Source organism: Ptiloglossa arizonensis, chromosome 10 (assembly GCF_051014685.1).
Source record: "Ptiloglossa arizonensis isolate GNS036 chromosome 10, iyPtiAriz1_principal, whole genome shotgun sequence".
Taxonomy (NCBI): domain Eukaryota; kingdom Metazoa; phylum Arthropoda; class Insecta; order Hymenoptera; family Colletidae; genus Ptiloglossa; species Ptiloglossa arizonensis.
Genome location: NC_135057.1, coordinates 9,549,992 through 9,565,272, shown reverse-complemented (window position 1 = coordinate 9,565,272; position 15,281 = coordinate 9,549,992). Strand labels below are relative to the sequence as shown.

At 37.7% G+C, this 15,281-nt stretch overlaps 2 protein-coding genes across 9 annotated transcripts in view; both read left to right on the top strand.

Annotated features, from left to right (window-relative positions):
* The window catches only part of Bdg (sodium-dependent transporter bedraggled), a 31,703-nt gene extending 23,264 nt beyond the window's left edge, over positions 1-8,439 (top strand). For 5 of the 7 annotated variants that reach the window (XM_076322554.1, XM_076322555.1, XM_076322552.1 and 2 more), the window contains 11 exons: positions 1,106-1,284; positions 1,657-1,873; positions 1,960-2,210; positions 2,302-2,525; positions 2,606-2,762; positions 3,146-3,426; positions 3,513-3,644; positions 5,725-5,952; positions 6,045-6,242; positions 6,449-6,496; positions 6,628-8,439. In XM_076322554.1, the coding sequence (XP_076178669.1) occupies positions 1,106-1,284; positions 1,657-1,873; positions 1,960-2,210; positions 2,302-2,525; positions 2,606-2,762; positions 3,146-3,426; positions 3,513-3,644; positions 5,725-5,952; positions 6,045-6,242; positions 6,449-6,496; positions 6,628-7,452 (2,740 nt within the window). In that variant the 3' untranslated portion in view covers positions 7,453-8,439. Of the gene's footprint in view, positions 1-1,105; positions 1,285-1,656; positions 1,874-1,959; positions 2,211-2,301; positions 2,526-2,605; positions 2,763-3,145; positions 3,427-3,512; positions 3,645-5,724; positions 5,953-6,044; positions 6,255-6,448; positions 6,497-6,627 lie in introns of all 7 variants that reach the window. The other 2 variants (XM_076322557.1, XM_076322558.1) reach the window with 2 other exon arrangements.
* Positions 8,440-12,304: 3,865 nt separating this feature from the next.
* Por (Protein-serine O-palmitoleoyltransferase por) lies at positions 12,305-14,604 on the top strand. 2 transcript variants are annotated; one of them, XM_076321737.1, is made up of 6 exons: positions 12,305-12,832; positions 12,917-13,109; positions 13,195-13,411; positions 13,500-13,606; positions 13,681-13,883; positions 13,963-14,604. In XM_076321737.1, exons 1-6 carry the CDS (start codon positions 12,610-12,612, stop codon positions 14,403-14,405), a joined length of 1,386 nt encoding a protein of 461 aa, XP_076177852.1. In that variant the 5' UTR covers positions 12,305-12,609; the 3' UTR covers positions 14,406-14,604. The 2 variants fall into 2 exon arrangements, with proteins under 2 accessions (XP_076177852.1, XP_076177851.1); XM_076321736.1 differs by having other exon boundaries at positions 13,183-13,411.
* Positions 14,605-15,281: the final 677 nt, after the last annotated feature.

Sequence of the window (15,281 nt, the reverse complement as noted above, 5' to 3'; positions counted from 1 at the left end):
AGGTGGATCCACGTAGGAGTGGGCCTCGGCCTCTCTTAAGCATTCGCCTCTCTATTCCGCGATAACGGTACACCCATGATCCTCGATCTGTTATCGACACTAGCGTGAGATCCTTAGCTAGTACCTGCTGTAATCCGCGGTCTGCTTACCCATTGCGCGCTTTATTTGCTCGTAATGTGCTTTCTACCGCGTCACGTAACGCAAGGATGGCTATACTGGATTCGAAAATGCAAATATTGTTTGCGATGTTCGAAAATCGGAACGATCGATATCGGACAATTGCATTATATTACACGCTTTGCAATATTCGGAATTTCTTCTCGACTGATACCGAATCGATGAAATCACACACAGAGCAAAGAACGATAAATAATTGAATTGCCTCGGTAGACCTCGATCGAAACGTAGATTTTGTAATAATACGAAAAAATGTGAACGGTGAACGTACTTTGTTCGATAGTGTATCGATACGATAGTGAAAGAATTTTTTCAAAGCAGAGATCAACGAATGGAATACAATGGGATTTTCTGGGATTGGGATGCATCGGTATCGTCGTTTCTTTTTTTTTTTTTTTTCTTTACTTCGCATCTCGCTTAACTTTCGTTCAACATCGGACAACCTCGATTCGTAGTTATCTCGCGATCGAGATATCCTGGTATGGATACGTTTTGCCGCAACACGGTCCCGATCGACCGTGAATTTTCTTCGGCAACGGTGACAAATGCGATACATTTACGTTCGACCCAGTTTTACAACAAATCGATACGGCCTCCAGTATGATTACTTTACTCGGTGTTATCGGGAATCGATAGGCACGCACAAGCACGAAGTAATATTGTGTTTTATGTTTATGTAATATTTCATTTCGTTTTACTGCTTACTTCTCGAGAAACGATTTTTAATTCTTGAAACGAAATTACGTTTACGCAGTTACGAATTTTTTTCTTTTTCTTTTTTTTACGTATTACCTAAATGGAAGGTATTACTTCCTCGTTGGAAGTGTTGTAGAGCAACGAGAATCGCAGGACAATACTGTAAATTGATCTTTTTTTTTCGGTAGTCGTTTGTTTCTCTGCACTGAAATGTTCTTTAATTTTTGTTCAGGATATGCGAAAGGCAAAGAGACGTCGACAGGGACGAGGACAGAGGAGAGGACGAAGACGAGGATGCGAATCCATTGGGGAAGTGGCCGCACGCTCTTAGTCCCGCGTTGGCGTGCCTCAGTTGCACCCTTGGTCTCTTTAATATAAGTAGATTCTCTATCCTTAGTGTACAATTTGGAGGTGAGTAACGAAAGAAATATTTGCTCCAGGGACTTGTACCGAAGTATAACAATACCGGTATGTCGATATTTTTCCGATTACAAAATCCTTGTAGAAGAAAAAGTACGAATGAACATGATAATACACGAATAAATATTCTTACGTGCAACCTATGATCGTGTACGACCTCTTTTTCTGTATAATTTGAATCGTAAGCGTACACTACCACCATGCATACACTTTAAAGAGTCGTACAAAGATCGTACAGGTCGGATGCAAATTAGAAAAATACCAGTATTAATTTCGGTCTTGATCTCGCTATCCATATATATTTTAGTCGCAATTTTATGCAAGTCGATCCGTTCGATTACACATCGTTCTCTCTCTTTCCAGCAAATTTCATTGTACAGTTCCTGATTTTGTCTCTGGTATTGGGCATTCCACTTTTGACTTTGCACGTGTGTCTCGGGCAAAGATTAGCGGCTGGATCCGTGGATATGTGGAAGATTTCGCCCCTTTTCCAGGGCGTCGGTATAGCTCTGTTAACTGCACAAGCGTTTATCGGTATCTACAGTATCATCGGTGTATCCTGGATGTTCGTGTACTTCAGGTACGTTTGGTGTCTCTCGCGATCGAGATACGATAGTTTCTTTCGGATCGAATCAATGTAAATGGACGTTTCTTTCATCGTTGCAGGGATTCGTTCATAACGAAGCAGGACAAGTACCGGTGGGCAGAACCGTTCTCTTTGTACAGAGAGGACAAACCAACGCAAAATGCCACCACCTTGAACAAACTATACGAAACGGTGCCGGATTATTTTAGCGGAGTGGTTCTTCAGAGACATCATTTGAACGAATCGGATACCGGCGTCGTAACGTTAAAATTTCAAGTGGCTTTCAATTTGGCGGTCGTATGGATGATCGTGTTTGTCTCGTTGAGCAAAGGTATTTTACTCTCGCACGGATCGATCAGCTTCTAATCAACGTAGATTCTACCGAATCGGTGTGTAACGCGTTTCGACGATCCTCGTTTCAGGATTGAGATCTTACGGGAAAGTGGTGTACGTTTTCACGCTGGTGCCTGTGTTTGGTACATTGGTTCTTTCAACCAAATTACTCGGTCTCACGCCATCGGGTTCAATACATCAGCTCTTTCCTGTCACGGTTGGAACCGAGTTCTTCATCAACGGCAAATCGTGGGTGGCAGCCTTCATAGAGGTTTTCCTCACCTGGGGATTGCTCGGTGCAGCCGCTATGCAGGTAAATACGTCGACCGACACACCGTAAACGCGTATTTGTGTAACGGAAAAAGCTCACCGTAGCGAATATCGTTTTTCCAGATAGCGGCGCACAACAAGCACAAGCATCTTCTACAACGGGACACGAGCCTCGTGATAGTGTTAACGATAATGGTTCTACTTCTCACGGCATTTCTGGCGAATACTTGCGTGCAGATTCTCAGGCATCACGGGTATATTTACATTCCGAATTCATTCGGTAAGTGATGTTACACGTGGATTGTAACGTGCAGTAAACAATAATGGAGGAATAATCGCGAAAACGAAACATTTCTTTTCGCTCTTCAAAATTTCGTATATAATATCGTTCATAATTTCGATACAATATCTTTTTCGAACGATCGGTTCGAATCGGTGTATTATATTTTATTTACTCCTTTATTTATTCATTTCGTCGGGTTATTTCTACGTGTTGTATTCACGGACGGTAGCTATTTTTTTTTTTTATCGCTATTTTGTATTTGCCGTTTATTCGCATTTTTTCGATCGCATGTCGCTCTTGAACGGTTACCCGTAGGTATTGTTAACCGAAATCAAAAGACACTAGGACCGCGTCTAAAGATAGCGGCTCTTCTATTTCAGAAAGAATATCGTCGTATGTGTTCATGAGGCCCGTGAACCAGCCAGCTCCACCAGGATACAGTAGCACACCGGAGAGATTTATGGCCCACGCATCGTTTATCGTTGGTGAGCGTATAACTCGTCCAGGCGCGGATTTCAGCGTCGAATCTGGTTATCAAGCACTGAGACTTTCCACCGAATTGGTCCCTGCGACGCTGGCATTGCTGGGCACCGAACAAGTGTCGCCGTTCTGGGCGGTTCTCTTTTACTTCGTGCTCATTCTCTTTGGAATAGCTCAACAGGTACGTGGTAATTTAAATATCCAATAACGACAAACGTGATTCGTTCCCGAGAAGGGAGTACACCTACAGAATTTCTGGTATTGCAGCTGGCGATATGGCACTGCGTGATAACCGGTATCATGGCTATTAATACAAAAATGATGAAACTCTGGGAAACTACCATCACCTTCTTCAGTTGCGCTTGTGCTTATATACTGGGCTTACCCATGGCCACAGAGGTAAATACGTTTAAATCCTTTATTGCGTAATATGATCGATCAAGTATCCGATAAAAGAAATCGCCGTAAAGAAATGGGTACGTAAAAAGCAAGAAATATTTCCTTTTTATAATGTATGCAGAGGAAAAGAAAATTCGCGGCAACGAAGGATTAACGATGTTTCACCGGGAGATCGGTCGAAAGAAACAAAATTCACGCCCATGGTTACTGTCGTCATCGCGAAGCGAAGATAACGGTGTACGTTTGTACGATCTCAAAGGAATCCGGTATCGCTCCTCGCTTATCAGTTGGGTCTCATAATATTTTATTTACTTTGATAACGATTATCAGTTTAAGCGCTAACCCGATCAAACGTTTCCTCAGTATCGTAAGAGTCACCGTGACGAATTCGGAAAAATGAGTAATCGCGTCAATTCCGTGGTACGTCGAAGCGTGCCCTGTTACTTCTGCAACAACTTTTTGGAAGAAAGATACCTGTTCGATCACGTGAAACATTGCGGTTCGGTTTTGGAAGAATGCGTTTACAAGTGCGGAGTTTACGTGCCACGGAAAAAGATGGAGGATCATCAAAAAACGTGCGATAGGAACGCCTCGAAAAGAAACAGTGAAATAAAGGATGTGAACGATAATTTGTGGAGGAATAAAATATTCTCGGTGTTAAAGTTGCTGCGTACTGCGTTAAACGATGAAGAAACGGAACGTAAGAACCTCCAGAGTAATCTGTCCCAATGTTTTAAGTTGTTGCATTTCCAGCAAGAGTCCATTGATATTTTACGATACCAAATGGCGGAGACTATTAAGGAACGTCAACGGAACGACACGACGTTGAACCAGCGATTGAACGACATGGAATTGACTTACAACAAAATGGAGCAAGATACCAACTTGAGCTTCAAACAAATCTCGGAGCAACTCAAGCTTTTGCACGACGAGCTGACCGACGGACAGAGTAAACAGGACCAGGTAATCGGTAACTGGTACATAGAACTGAAGAATCTGAAGACTTTTCTAGCGCAGGAGAACGCACACGTGACCGGAATGTGGCAGGAGCAGCAGCAGCTGATTCACGACCTCAAGTTGGAGCTAGAAATGAGGTGTAAGAATTCGATCGAGTTAACGACACAACAGAAGGACTTGATCAAAAAAGTTGACGCTCTGGGGGAAGAGGTACAGAAACAGTCAACGGTCGCGGCCGATCACAAGAGCGGTATCAAAGGATTGAAATTTCAAACCAAGGAGAACCTCAAATATCTCGAGGAACTGATCAGGGAGAATTCGAAATCTATTGTCGAGGAGGAGCTCGTTGAGTGTAGATGCGAACGCGCATGCGCCGATCGATTTTCCACCAACGGTCGACTTTTATGGAGGATCGATCGTTACAAAGAGAAAATGACCGACGCGAAAGAAAACAATTGCGTGCTCTACAGTCCAACATTCTCGAACAAAGAGTACGGATACACACTGAAAGTGGAGTTATTCCTGAACGGTATAGGACAGTGGAAAGAACGTCACATTATCGGTTGCCTTCGCGTGGAAAAGGGAAAATGGGATCCGCTGTTGGATTGGCCATGCGTGCTCAAAGGCACTATCACTCTAAGAAATCAAGAGAATCCCGCGAACGACGTGCGAAAACTCGTCAAGGTCGTGGGTCGCGACAAAACCAACCCGGTGAATGTCGACAGAGACTCCGGAATTTACATGTTTATTCCGCACACGACTTTAACGCGATACTCGGGGTATATTATGGACAACGCCTTATTTTTGGACATCCAAGTGAAGGATGTAAAAGCGAGTACTTCCACGCCGTCACTCGTATCATGAGTGATCGTAAAGTAATCGATACAAATCGTTAAAATGAATAAAAAAAAGTAAATACCCTTGCGCGCAATCTGTAACCCGAATCTGGGTACATTCGAAACAACGTTTCACCTTCGCAGAATTTCAACGCTTTACCAATCCCACGACTACTCGTAGAATTCTTTGGAACAAGTTTAAAAATATGTATCAAATGCTCCCGGTTGGTAAAGCGTTAAATAGAATTTTCTTTATGTTTAATTATCTTTATTCTTTTTGTTTGTAGCTGGGCATACACGTCGTATATTATCTAGACTACACAATCGGTGGTTCATGGTGGATAATGATACTGTATTTGGTGCAAGTCGGTGCTGTGTTCGCAGTGCGAGGACGACCACACAGCGGAGAAGCGGTCGTTGCCGAATTATTTCCACCAACCAGTCGATATCTCAGGCATTGGGCCGGGCCTCTTTTATCGTTCACGTGGAACGTCGTGCTGCCTGTTATTCTTATGGTATGTTCTCATGGCAAAGGGTGTATACGCGTGATCGTAGAAATTACAAATAGAAGCGTAATCGAAAGAATGATTTTTTTTTAAATCAACAGGTACTTAGCATCACGGTATTCAAGAACGCCGGGTTTCGAGAACTTTACTCGTATCGACGCACCACCAGAGATTACTGGGCGGTATGGGCGAGACAACTCGGAGCTGCTATTCAACTGATACCGATACTAACTATACCCGCGGTGGCTATCATACAAACCTGTCGATATTTGAACAACGGCCCACCTGATATATTTGATGTAAGGATCCGAGTGAGTTTTGATAAACTTGTAGCACGAATTGAACGGTACTAGACACTAGTAATCCACTTAGATTATCGATATCGGTCGGTGCAATGTAATACCCGCAACTATTAAATTTGTATAGCGGTCCTTAGTTTTGTTTCTAATATACTAACACAAATTTGACTTGAATCGTTCCTTTATTCTGTTTGTGCTAACCGTAGAACACTCAAGTGGCAGTAAACGTAAATCACTGTGAGCAGTGTAACGGCGTAAGTTTTCATTTGTGACCACAGCATGAACTTGTTTCGTCGCTTTTGTAAACCATTCTAACAAATGTGCACGTTTTTCTCCTCGTGCGTAAAATAGAAACGCATACCCTAACGATCATTTTATTCCACAGAGAATTCAATTATTGTACCGACCCTCATTGGAACCGGATGATCCGAGAACCGTTCAAACGCATATCGGAAACGATACGAGTACCAGTATACATGGTAATGGTATCGTGCCTGCGACCACAGAGGTACCGTTCGAGGATCCACCGCCAAAGTACACACCACCGCCGAGTTACACCACAGCGACTGGGGCGAGGATAGCGAAGATGTTGAGACAAAGTTTCCGGAGAAGCGTGAGACGAATAGCAAACGTGCTCGGTGAGAGTAGCGCTCCCAGACAGAGGCCCGCATTGCAACCTCCGCCACCTGATTACGCGACTGTCCTCGTGGAGATGAATCAGAGCAGACAGACGCAAGATGTGGCGATTCACATGACCGAGGCGAGGACCGAGATCGTTGTTGCGAACGCCCGAAGCAACGTAATAGAAAGTCACAGACCTAACACGATCGACAGATCGACGAGGATCGGTTCGGTTGCACGTTCGATCGAGCGCACCCATTCAACCCTCGAAAGAACACGGCCCAGACATTGCACCACCGCTTCGTCGAGCAGCTCGAATCTAACCGCGGTCGATGTCGCGAATTTACTTCGTAGTAGCATTAGAAGAGGGACGACACGAACGCAACAGTCCCTGCGTAGAAGCTTTTGTCACGACGAGACGACCGCGGCAGCCTCCGTCGAGAATCTAGTCGAGGCTGCTGCGCCGATCGGCGAAGAATCCTTGGTCCTTCCGAAGGACGTGTCTCTAGTCTCCGATGAACAGGCTAACGATAATAGCAACGATAAAAAGACTGCCGTAGAAACGGACGATTCTGTTTCTGTGATATAGACTGTGTCCTTGTTTCAAGTTTTATCTAAGAAAAACCTCGACATCGGTTGCTCTTGATGATTCCTGCTACGTTGCGTCACACAGTAATTCACACAATTCTGTTTTTTGATCGTATCGGATTTATTCGTGCTCACGAAGTATTTTCGTTTACTGGTAATCGATTTTGCTAGCCAATGCAACGCTGTATTACGAAAAACAGACAGCTTGTTAATAATCTCATCGATCAACGACTGAGAAATTGATTTTAGACTGAATTCAGTATTTTTTTTTTTTTTTTTTTCTTTTTCGTTTTATTAATCTTGTCATGCCTGACAAATAATTGCATACTTTCCATCGTTCTATTTATCACGACGATTAATATTATGTACGAACGGAAATCAAGATAACGATGTGGAGTAAAACGTACAACGAACTCGTTTCGCGTTTACAACTTCGATTATTTCGCGCGTGCTCGAGATCCATTTACTTTGAACTCGTTTCGAACCAGTGTAATTTACAATGATTTCTGCACTCTTATCTGAGGCTGCAGATGAAATGTTGATGTAATATACCGCTGTAGTCTCCTAGTAGTTTTATCGTATTAATGTATATAGTATTTTAATGAATCATTTTAAAATAAATTTGCTTATTAAGCGTTTCGTACGTTATCAGTAATGGCCGTTTTATGTTGCAAGTGTATAGTCCGTCCAGCGTCCATCGAAGCCTGTACTATACTTTCTGGCCGATGGTTAACAAAATTGCGGCGTTGGTTCATCAGATTGCGAACTAGTGAAATATACATTGCAATGAAAATTATATGTTACGCATTATATGGCAATATGAATAAGGTGAACTAAGATCAGGCAAAAGACAAAACAATGTAAAAAATGTATTGTTATTTACATGACTAGTTATAGAGTGCCGCAAATATTCTAATAACATTTCATAAGTGTAACTGCTATACCTGATATTATGGACCATAATAAAGTTTTTATGTTCTTTTGTAAATTTTGACTACTTTCGTAACAACGACAAAAAAAAAACTCGGAACAACGAATTCCCAAATATTAATATTATTATACTTGGTGTACCATAAATATGAAGATGGAACTTCAAACGTAAGTAAAGGCTTTACATTTTTGTGGAAAAAATTACAATATAAGTACCACCTATATTCAATTTTCAATTTTCGATTTCTAGCATCTTTCAAATTTTTTAATTCCTTATAAAAAAGAAACAATGTATTCCTACGATTTAAACTTTACGTACCTTTAAATCGTGATCAAAATTAATTTCTCTAAGTCTTCTAATGATTTATAATCCATAAATAAAATGCGTATCATAATATTAATATTTGGAACAAATGTAAATATTAGTAATAATTACGCTTTGGAATAAAAAATTCATTGAAATCTTCAGCCTTCACAGACTTCGCTATAACTTCATTTTCAGCGATTCAAATCTAAAAGTTCCACAATTCTATGTAATACAGGGCGGCTAGGTATCTTTTCCGCTCTCCGAATTTCGTCCCCTGGTAGCAGGAACGTAGAATGATGTAAGAGGTCGTCTACCGATGCAAGAGAGAGAAGAGAACATTGTATGAGAGAGATGGAAAATGATACTAACTTTGATTTCTGTCCGCCTGATACCGTGCGCTGGTAGCAGGAACACAGAATGATCGAGGAAGTCGTCCGATTTTCGCTACTTTGGCGCGAAACGGAAAAAATGTTAATTTAACACATTTGCAACGCAAAATTGTGAACTTTTAGATTTGCATCGAGTAGCAGAGGTCCACGACTACATTCAAGGACCGTTTTCGCAACGATTGCTATTGCCATTAATTAGTTATAAACATTTGTTAGGAACTGTCGTGTGCACGACGCTTGGAGCGTTCGAGGTAATCGATAGTTTTCTCTACTTTTCGGCCAAATAATTGCATCATTTGGATACGCATTGCGTAGCTGGGATTCATAACAAGATTCAAGGACCATTTTCGGAACGATTTCTATTGCCATTAATTAGTTATAAACTTTTTATCGGACCTGTCGTATTGTCGACGCTTGTAGTGTTCGAGGTAATCGATATATTTATCAACTTCCCGGCCTAATTACTTCACAATTTGAACTTGCATTAAGTAACAGAGACTCGTAGCAACATTCAAGAATCGTTTACACACTGATTGGGTACAACGTTACATTGTTGTGAACAATTTTCGGACGTAATGACTATTTTCGTATTTACATAACCTATAATGTTTCTATCTAATAGAGGGCGGTTAGGTGTATCTTTTCCGCTCTCCGAATTTCGTTGGCTGGTAGCAGGAACGTAGAATGATGTAAGAGGTCGTCTACCGATGCAAGAGAGAGAAGAGAACATTGTATGAGAGAGATGGAAAATGATACTAACTTTGATTTCTGTCCGCCTGATACCGTGCGCTGGTAGCAGGAACACAGAATGATCGAGGAAGTCGTCGAATTTTCGCTACTTTGGCGCGAAACGGAAAAAATGTTAATTTAACACATTTGCAACGCAAAATTGTGAACTTTTAGATTTGCATCGAGTAGCAGAGGTCCACGGCTACATTCAAGGACCGTTTTCGCAACGATTGCTATTGCTATTAATTAGTTATAAACATTTGTTGGGAGCTGTCGTATGCACGACGCTTGGAGCGTTCGAGGTAATCGATAGTTTTCTCTACTTTACGGCTAAATAATTCCATCATTTGGATATGCATTGCGTAGCTGGGATTTATAGCAAGATTCAAGGATCATTTTCACAATAATTGCTCTTGACATTAATTGGTTATAAACATTTTTTGTAAGCTTTCGTATGCACGACGCTTGGAGCGTTCGAGGCAATTCATAGTTTTCTCGACCTTCCGTCGTAATAGTTGCATAATTTGGACTTGCATTGAGTATCACAGATTCGTGGCAAGATTCAAGGACCATTTTCGCAAAGATTTTTATTGACATTAATTAGTTATAAACGTTTTATGGGACCTGTCGTATTACCGACGCTTGTAGTGTTCGAGGTAATTGATATATTTATCGACTTCCCGGCCTAATTACTTCACAATTTGAACTTGCATTAAGTAACAGAGACTCGTAGCAACATTCAAGAATCGTTTTCACATTGATTGGGTACAACGTTACATTGTTGTGAACAATTTTCGGACGTAATGAGTATTTTCGTATTTACATAACCTATAATGTTTCTATCTAATAGAGGACGGTTAGGTGTATCTTTTCCGCTCTCCGAATTTCGTTGGCTGGTAGCAGGAACGTAGAATGATGTAAGAGGTCGTCTACCGATGCAAGAGAGAGAAGAGAACATTGTATGAGAGAGATGGAAAATGATACTAACTTTGATTTCTGTCCGCCTGATACCGTGCGCTGGTAGCAGGAACACAGAATGATCGAGGAAGTCGTCGAATTTTCGCTACTTTGGCGCGAAACGGAAAAAATGTTAATTTAACACATTTGCAACGCAAAATTGTGAACTTTTAGATTTGCATCGAGTAGCAGAGGTCCACGGCTACATTCAAGGACCGTTTTCGCAACGATTGCTATTGCCATTAATTAGTTATAAACATTTGTTAGGAGCTGTCGTATGCACGACGCTTGGAGCGTTCGAGGTAATCGATATGTTTATCGTTTTTCGGGAATAATTATTTCATAATTTGGACATGCATCAAGTAACAGAGACTTGTAGCAGCATTCAAGAATCGTTTTCACATTGATTGATTACAACATTAAATTGTTATGAATAATTTTCGGACGTAATTATTACTTTCGTATTTAGATAACTTAATAGAGGAAGTCGTCTACAGACGCAATAGAGATGGGGAATACGAGTATGAACTAACTTTGATTTCTGCTCGCCTGATAACGATAACATAATGATCAAGCAGGTCGTTTGACTTTTACTAATTTGACGTGGAAGGCAAAAATGTTAATGTAGACCTCTTAACAGAAGACTTTACGTATAAATTATATTTTGCACTTACATTCGAATAGGAATTCTTGGCGCATTTCTTGTTCCCACTTTTTATGGAAATATTACACTCCGACTCTTATATTCTAAAAGGTATTTAAGGTGCAACTATTAATGCAATATATACAGCATTTTATTAAGAAAAAATTACAATTTGTCTCCCAGTTTCATAGGAGTTTGCTACATACAGTTTTGGATGTAATATATATACTTATTTTTCATGAAAAAGTTACATTTCGACTTTAAATTGTATTACAAGTTCTAAGCACACCTATAAGCATAAGACTTTACGTATAAATTATATTTTCCAATTACATTCCAATAGGGGTCCTATGTACACATCTTGGTACATTATTTGTTCCCATTCTTTATAGAAAATTTACATTCTGACACTTACATTCTAATAGGCATTCTATGTGTATCTTTGAACGCATTACTTATCTCTATTTTTTAATAAAACAATTATATTTTGACAGCTGCATTCTAATACGGGGTCTAACAGTACCCACGTCACCATCTAGCGTTTCGATGACGAACTATTTTCCGACAAACTTGAACGTTTTGCCGTAGATGACGCCACATGTGCTTTCAGATTATTTAAATTTTGAACAAATTAATTTATTTTTGAATTTGTGCTTCTGCACAGAATTAAAAATCCAGAAAGAATATGTTATGCAAAAATCTTACCTGTATGACCATCATTTTTCTCATTATTTAAGAGAAATTTATAACTTTTAACCCCAATACTCGAAAAGACTTTCTAAGCTCAAAAATAAGTTCAAACATGACAACTCGTTTAAACTAATTTTTATCGAAAAGAACTCACGAATCGATCATATTATTTTAATAAAGATATAATGAGAAATATAAGAACTTTTAATACGCATTAATTGACACACCAATACGCATTCAATGTCGCTTGAAAGCTTTGGCCACGAGCGATCCATTTTTATACGGGATCGAATTTTCAGCCGCCGAACGGATGTGACTGAAAATTATCAGAATATATTTAACACTTCTTAGTAAATTCTCACTTATTTCTTTTTCACATTATATGTGCACAATTTTCTATAAAAGAATATAATTTCTACTTTGTTGAAATAGATTGAGAAAAAAAGTTGTGTTGTGATTAATGTTAATTTGTTATGCTATTGATAAACCGGTAATACCATCATTTATACTGTAATGGACGATGTAGAGGCTCCAGTTTTTTACTACGACGAAAGTGATTTTGTGGAACATGAATATTTACAAGATGTGGACTATGAATATGAATACAAGGATATGGAAAGAGAAACATTATACGAATTGTATCAATATTGCCTTGTACCCACCGTTTTTGATACAGCCTTATATATACTGCCGCTACTTATTTCTACGATTATATTTAGATTATGTGCTGGTTCCCGTAAGATGTACTCTTATAGATAATATATAAATGTATTAGTAAAATATGAAATGAAATGATTTGCTTCTTTACTTAATGTTACAGAACATATATCGCTTAGAACTTTTCATATATTATCAATGTTAATTGGTATATACAATATTTATCACTATGTAACAGAGTGTTTGTATACCCTAATAATACTTTGTACAATTTCGTATATCACTTTACACATACCTAAAAGATATTGTAAAAGAATAGGAATATTTTTACCACCTCTGTTTATTATTGTGTATTGGTAAGTCATGAACACATAGATAATGTTTCTTTTAAAATTGAAAATGTAAGTATAAGCAATTTTCCTTTTATAGTTTTATTTTCAGTGAATTTTCTATGCCACCAATAGTCTGGCATAAAATACGCAGTGTAGTATTAAACATGGCAATGAAAACAATTAGTGTAGCTATAGACAAAATTGATTCGAATGATTTACCTAACATTTTTAGTTATATGGGATATACATTTTGTGGTGTTACATGCCTTTTTGGTCCATGGATATCATTTAAGGATTATATTTCAGTACGTTACTTAAATAATAAGGTATACAAAAGTTTTCTTATTAAAAATCATTTTTTCTGTAAATACATAGAATTAAATAATTTGTATTAATAAAATTTCTAATTCATAGGATAAATGGTGGATAATGCATGCTGTTCAATATGCATTTTTATCCTTTATATTTTTAACTATATCAAACTGTTGGACACAATGGATAGTGATGGATAATTCTTGGAAGTTAGTAAACATTATTCTGCAGCTAATTCTTATATTTTATATTAAAATAGGTATTAATTTTATTACCATTTTAGGTGGTTATTAGCTTACAGAGATGCATTATCTTTTCGAACATCTCATTATTTTATCTCATATATTGCATCGACTGTATTATTGCTAGGGGGATTTCCACATCTATTAACCATTATAGTAAAACCATTAAAAGTAGAATTTCCACGGTCACTAGTTCAAGTTGTTATTTGCTGGAATTTACCAATGCATTTTTGGTTAAAAACGTGTACGTATTCACGTCATTAAAATTTTTATTAATGAATTTTAATATATAAAATACTCAAATTTCTATATAAATTTTGTAGACATATTCCGTCCTAGCATTAATTACGTAGGAAAATTTGGAGCTGTGACAATGACATATTTAACAAGTGCTCTTCTACATGGATTAAATTTTCAATTGGCAGCAGTATTACTTAGTCTTGGATTTTATACATATGTAGAATTCCAACTTAGATCTATGCTCGCAAATACTTTTGATGCATGTATTGCATCCAAACAGTGTACTAAAAATAAATGTACACACACATACAACACTCGCAATTCTTGGTGGGTGTTTCTAACAAATTTGATGTTTTCTGGGTTATCAGTATTTCATTTAGCTTATTTAGGTCTTATGTTTGATACATCTGAATTACAAGAAACAGGATATAGTTACATTCACACTATTGAAAAATGGTCCCAACTTGGATACGCTAGCCATTGGGTAATGTTTATTACCTATTGTATATATTTTTTAATTATATAATGCTAGGTATGCAAATCGAATGTTTATCATTCTCAAATAATTTGCTCACGACATTCGATATTGAATCGATAAATTATCAGAAGCGTGTAAATTTAATACATTATTTAAATAAATTTTTATATAAATTTTTAACATTACAAGTGTACACTAATGTTTTATGTTTTTTACTATTTTTTGTAATATTTGCTACGAAAATAAAGTGGAAGAAAAACATTTGTTCAATATATTATGAATTAAATACAACCTTATAAAAACTATAAAAGAATAAAATACCAAAATTATCAAACATTTTTGAATAGGAAAAATAGTATAATTATGGGATACTGAAAGTAAGTAAAATACATAGTCTTTATTAGATATATAACATAACGTAAAGTATGTTTGCACGTGTGTATAAAACATATTAAACAATTAGTATATAATAACTATAAAAAGTACATATGCCATGATTATTAAATAATACTTTATTGTATGCTAAACTTTAACATAATCATAACAGTGAATAAAGATATTTTTTCAATCAAAATGCAAAAATTTTGCATTTCAATTTTGATTGCTAATAAAGCGCTGTAGTATACATAATACTATATTTGTAATGTTACAACATAATGTAGCATATCTTCTACATTAAATTAGAAATACAAAAAGTAAAACATTTCAAAATTAGTCACTCATATTTTTGTTTGTAAGATATACGAAAAAATCTTTCTATGATTTAATAATTGCATATTTAAGGCAAAACTCGAAACATTGCAGATTTGTACTCAATGTTGTTTATAAACTAGATGAAATTCAACTGAAATTACTTTTTAAATATATCTAACTATATAAATATAAAATTTCTCTAACACGTGTTATGAGTCTAGTTATTAATAT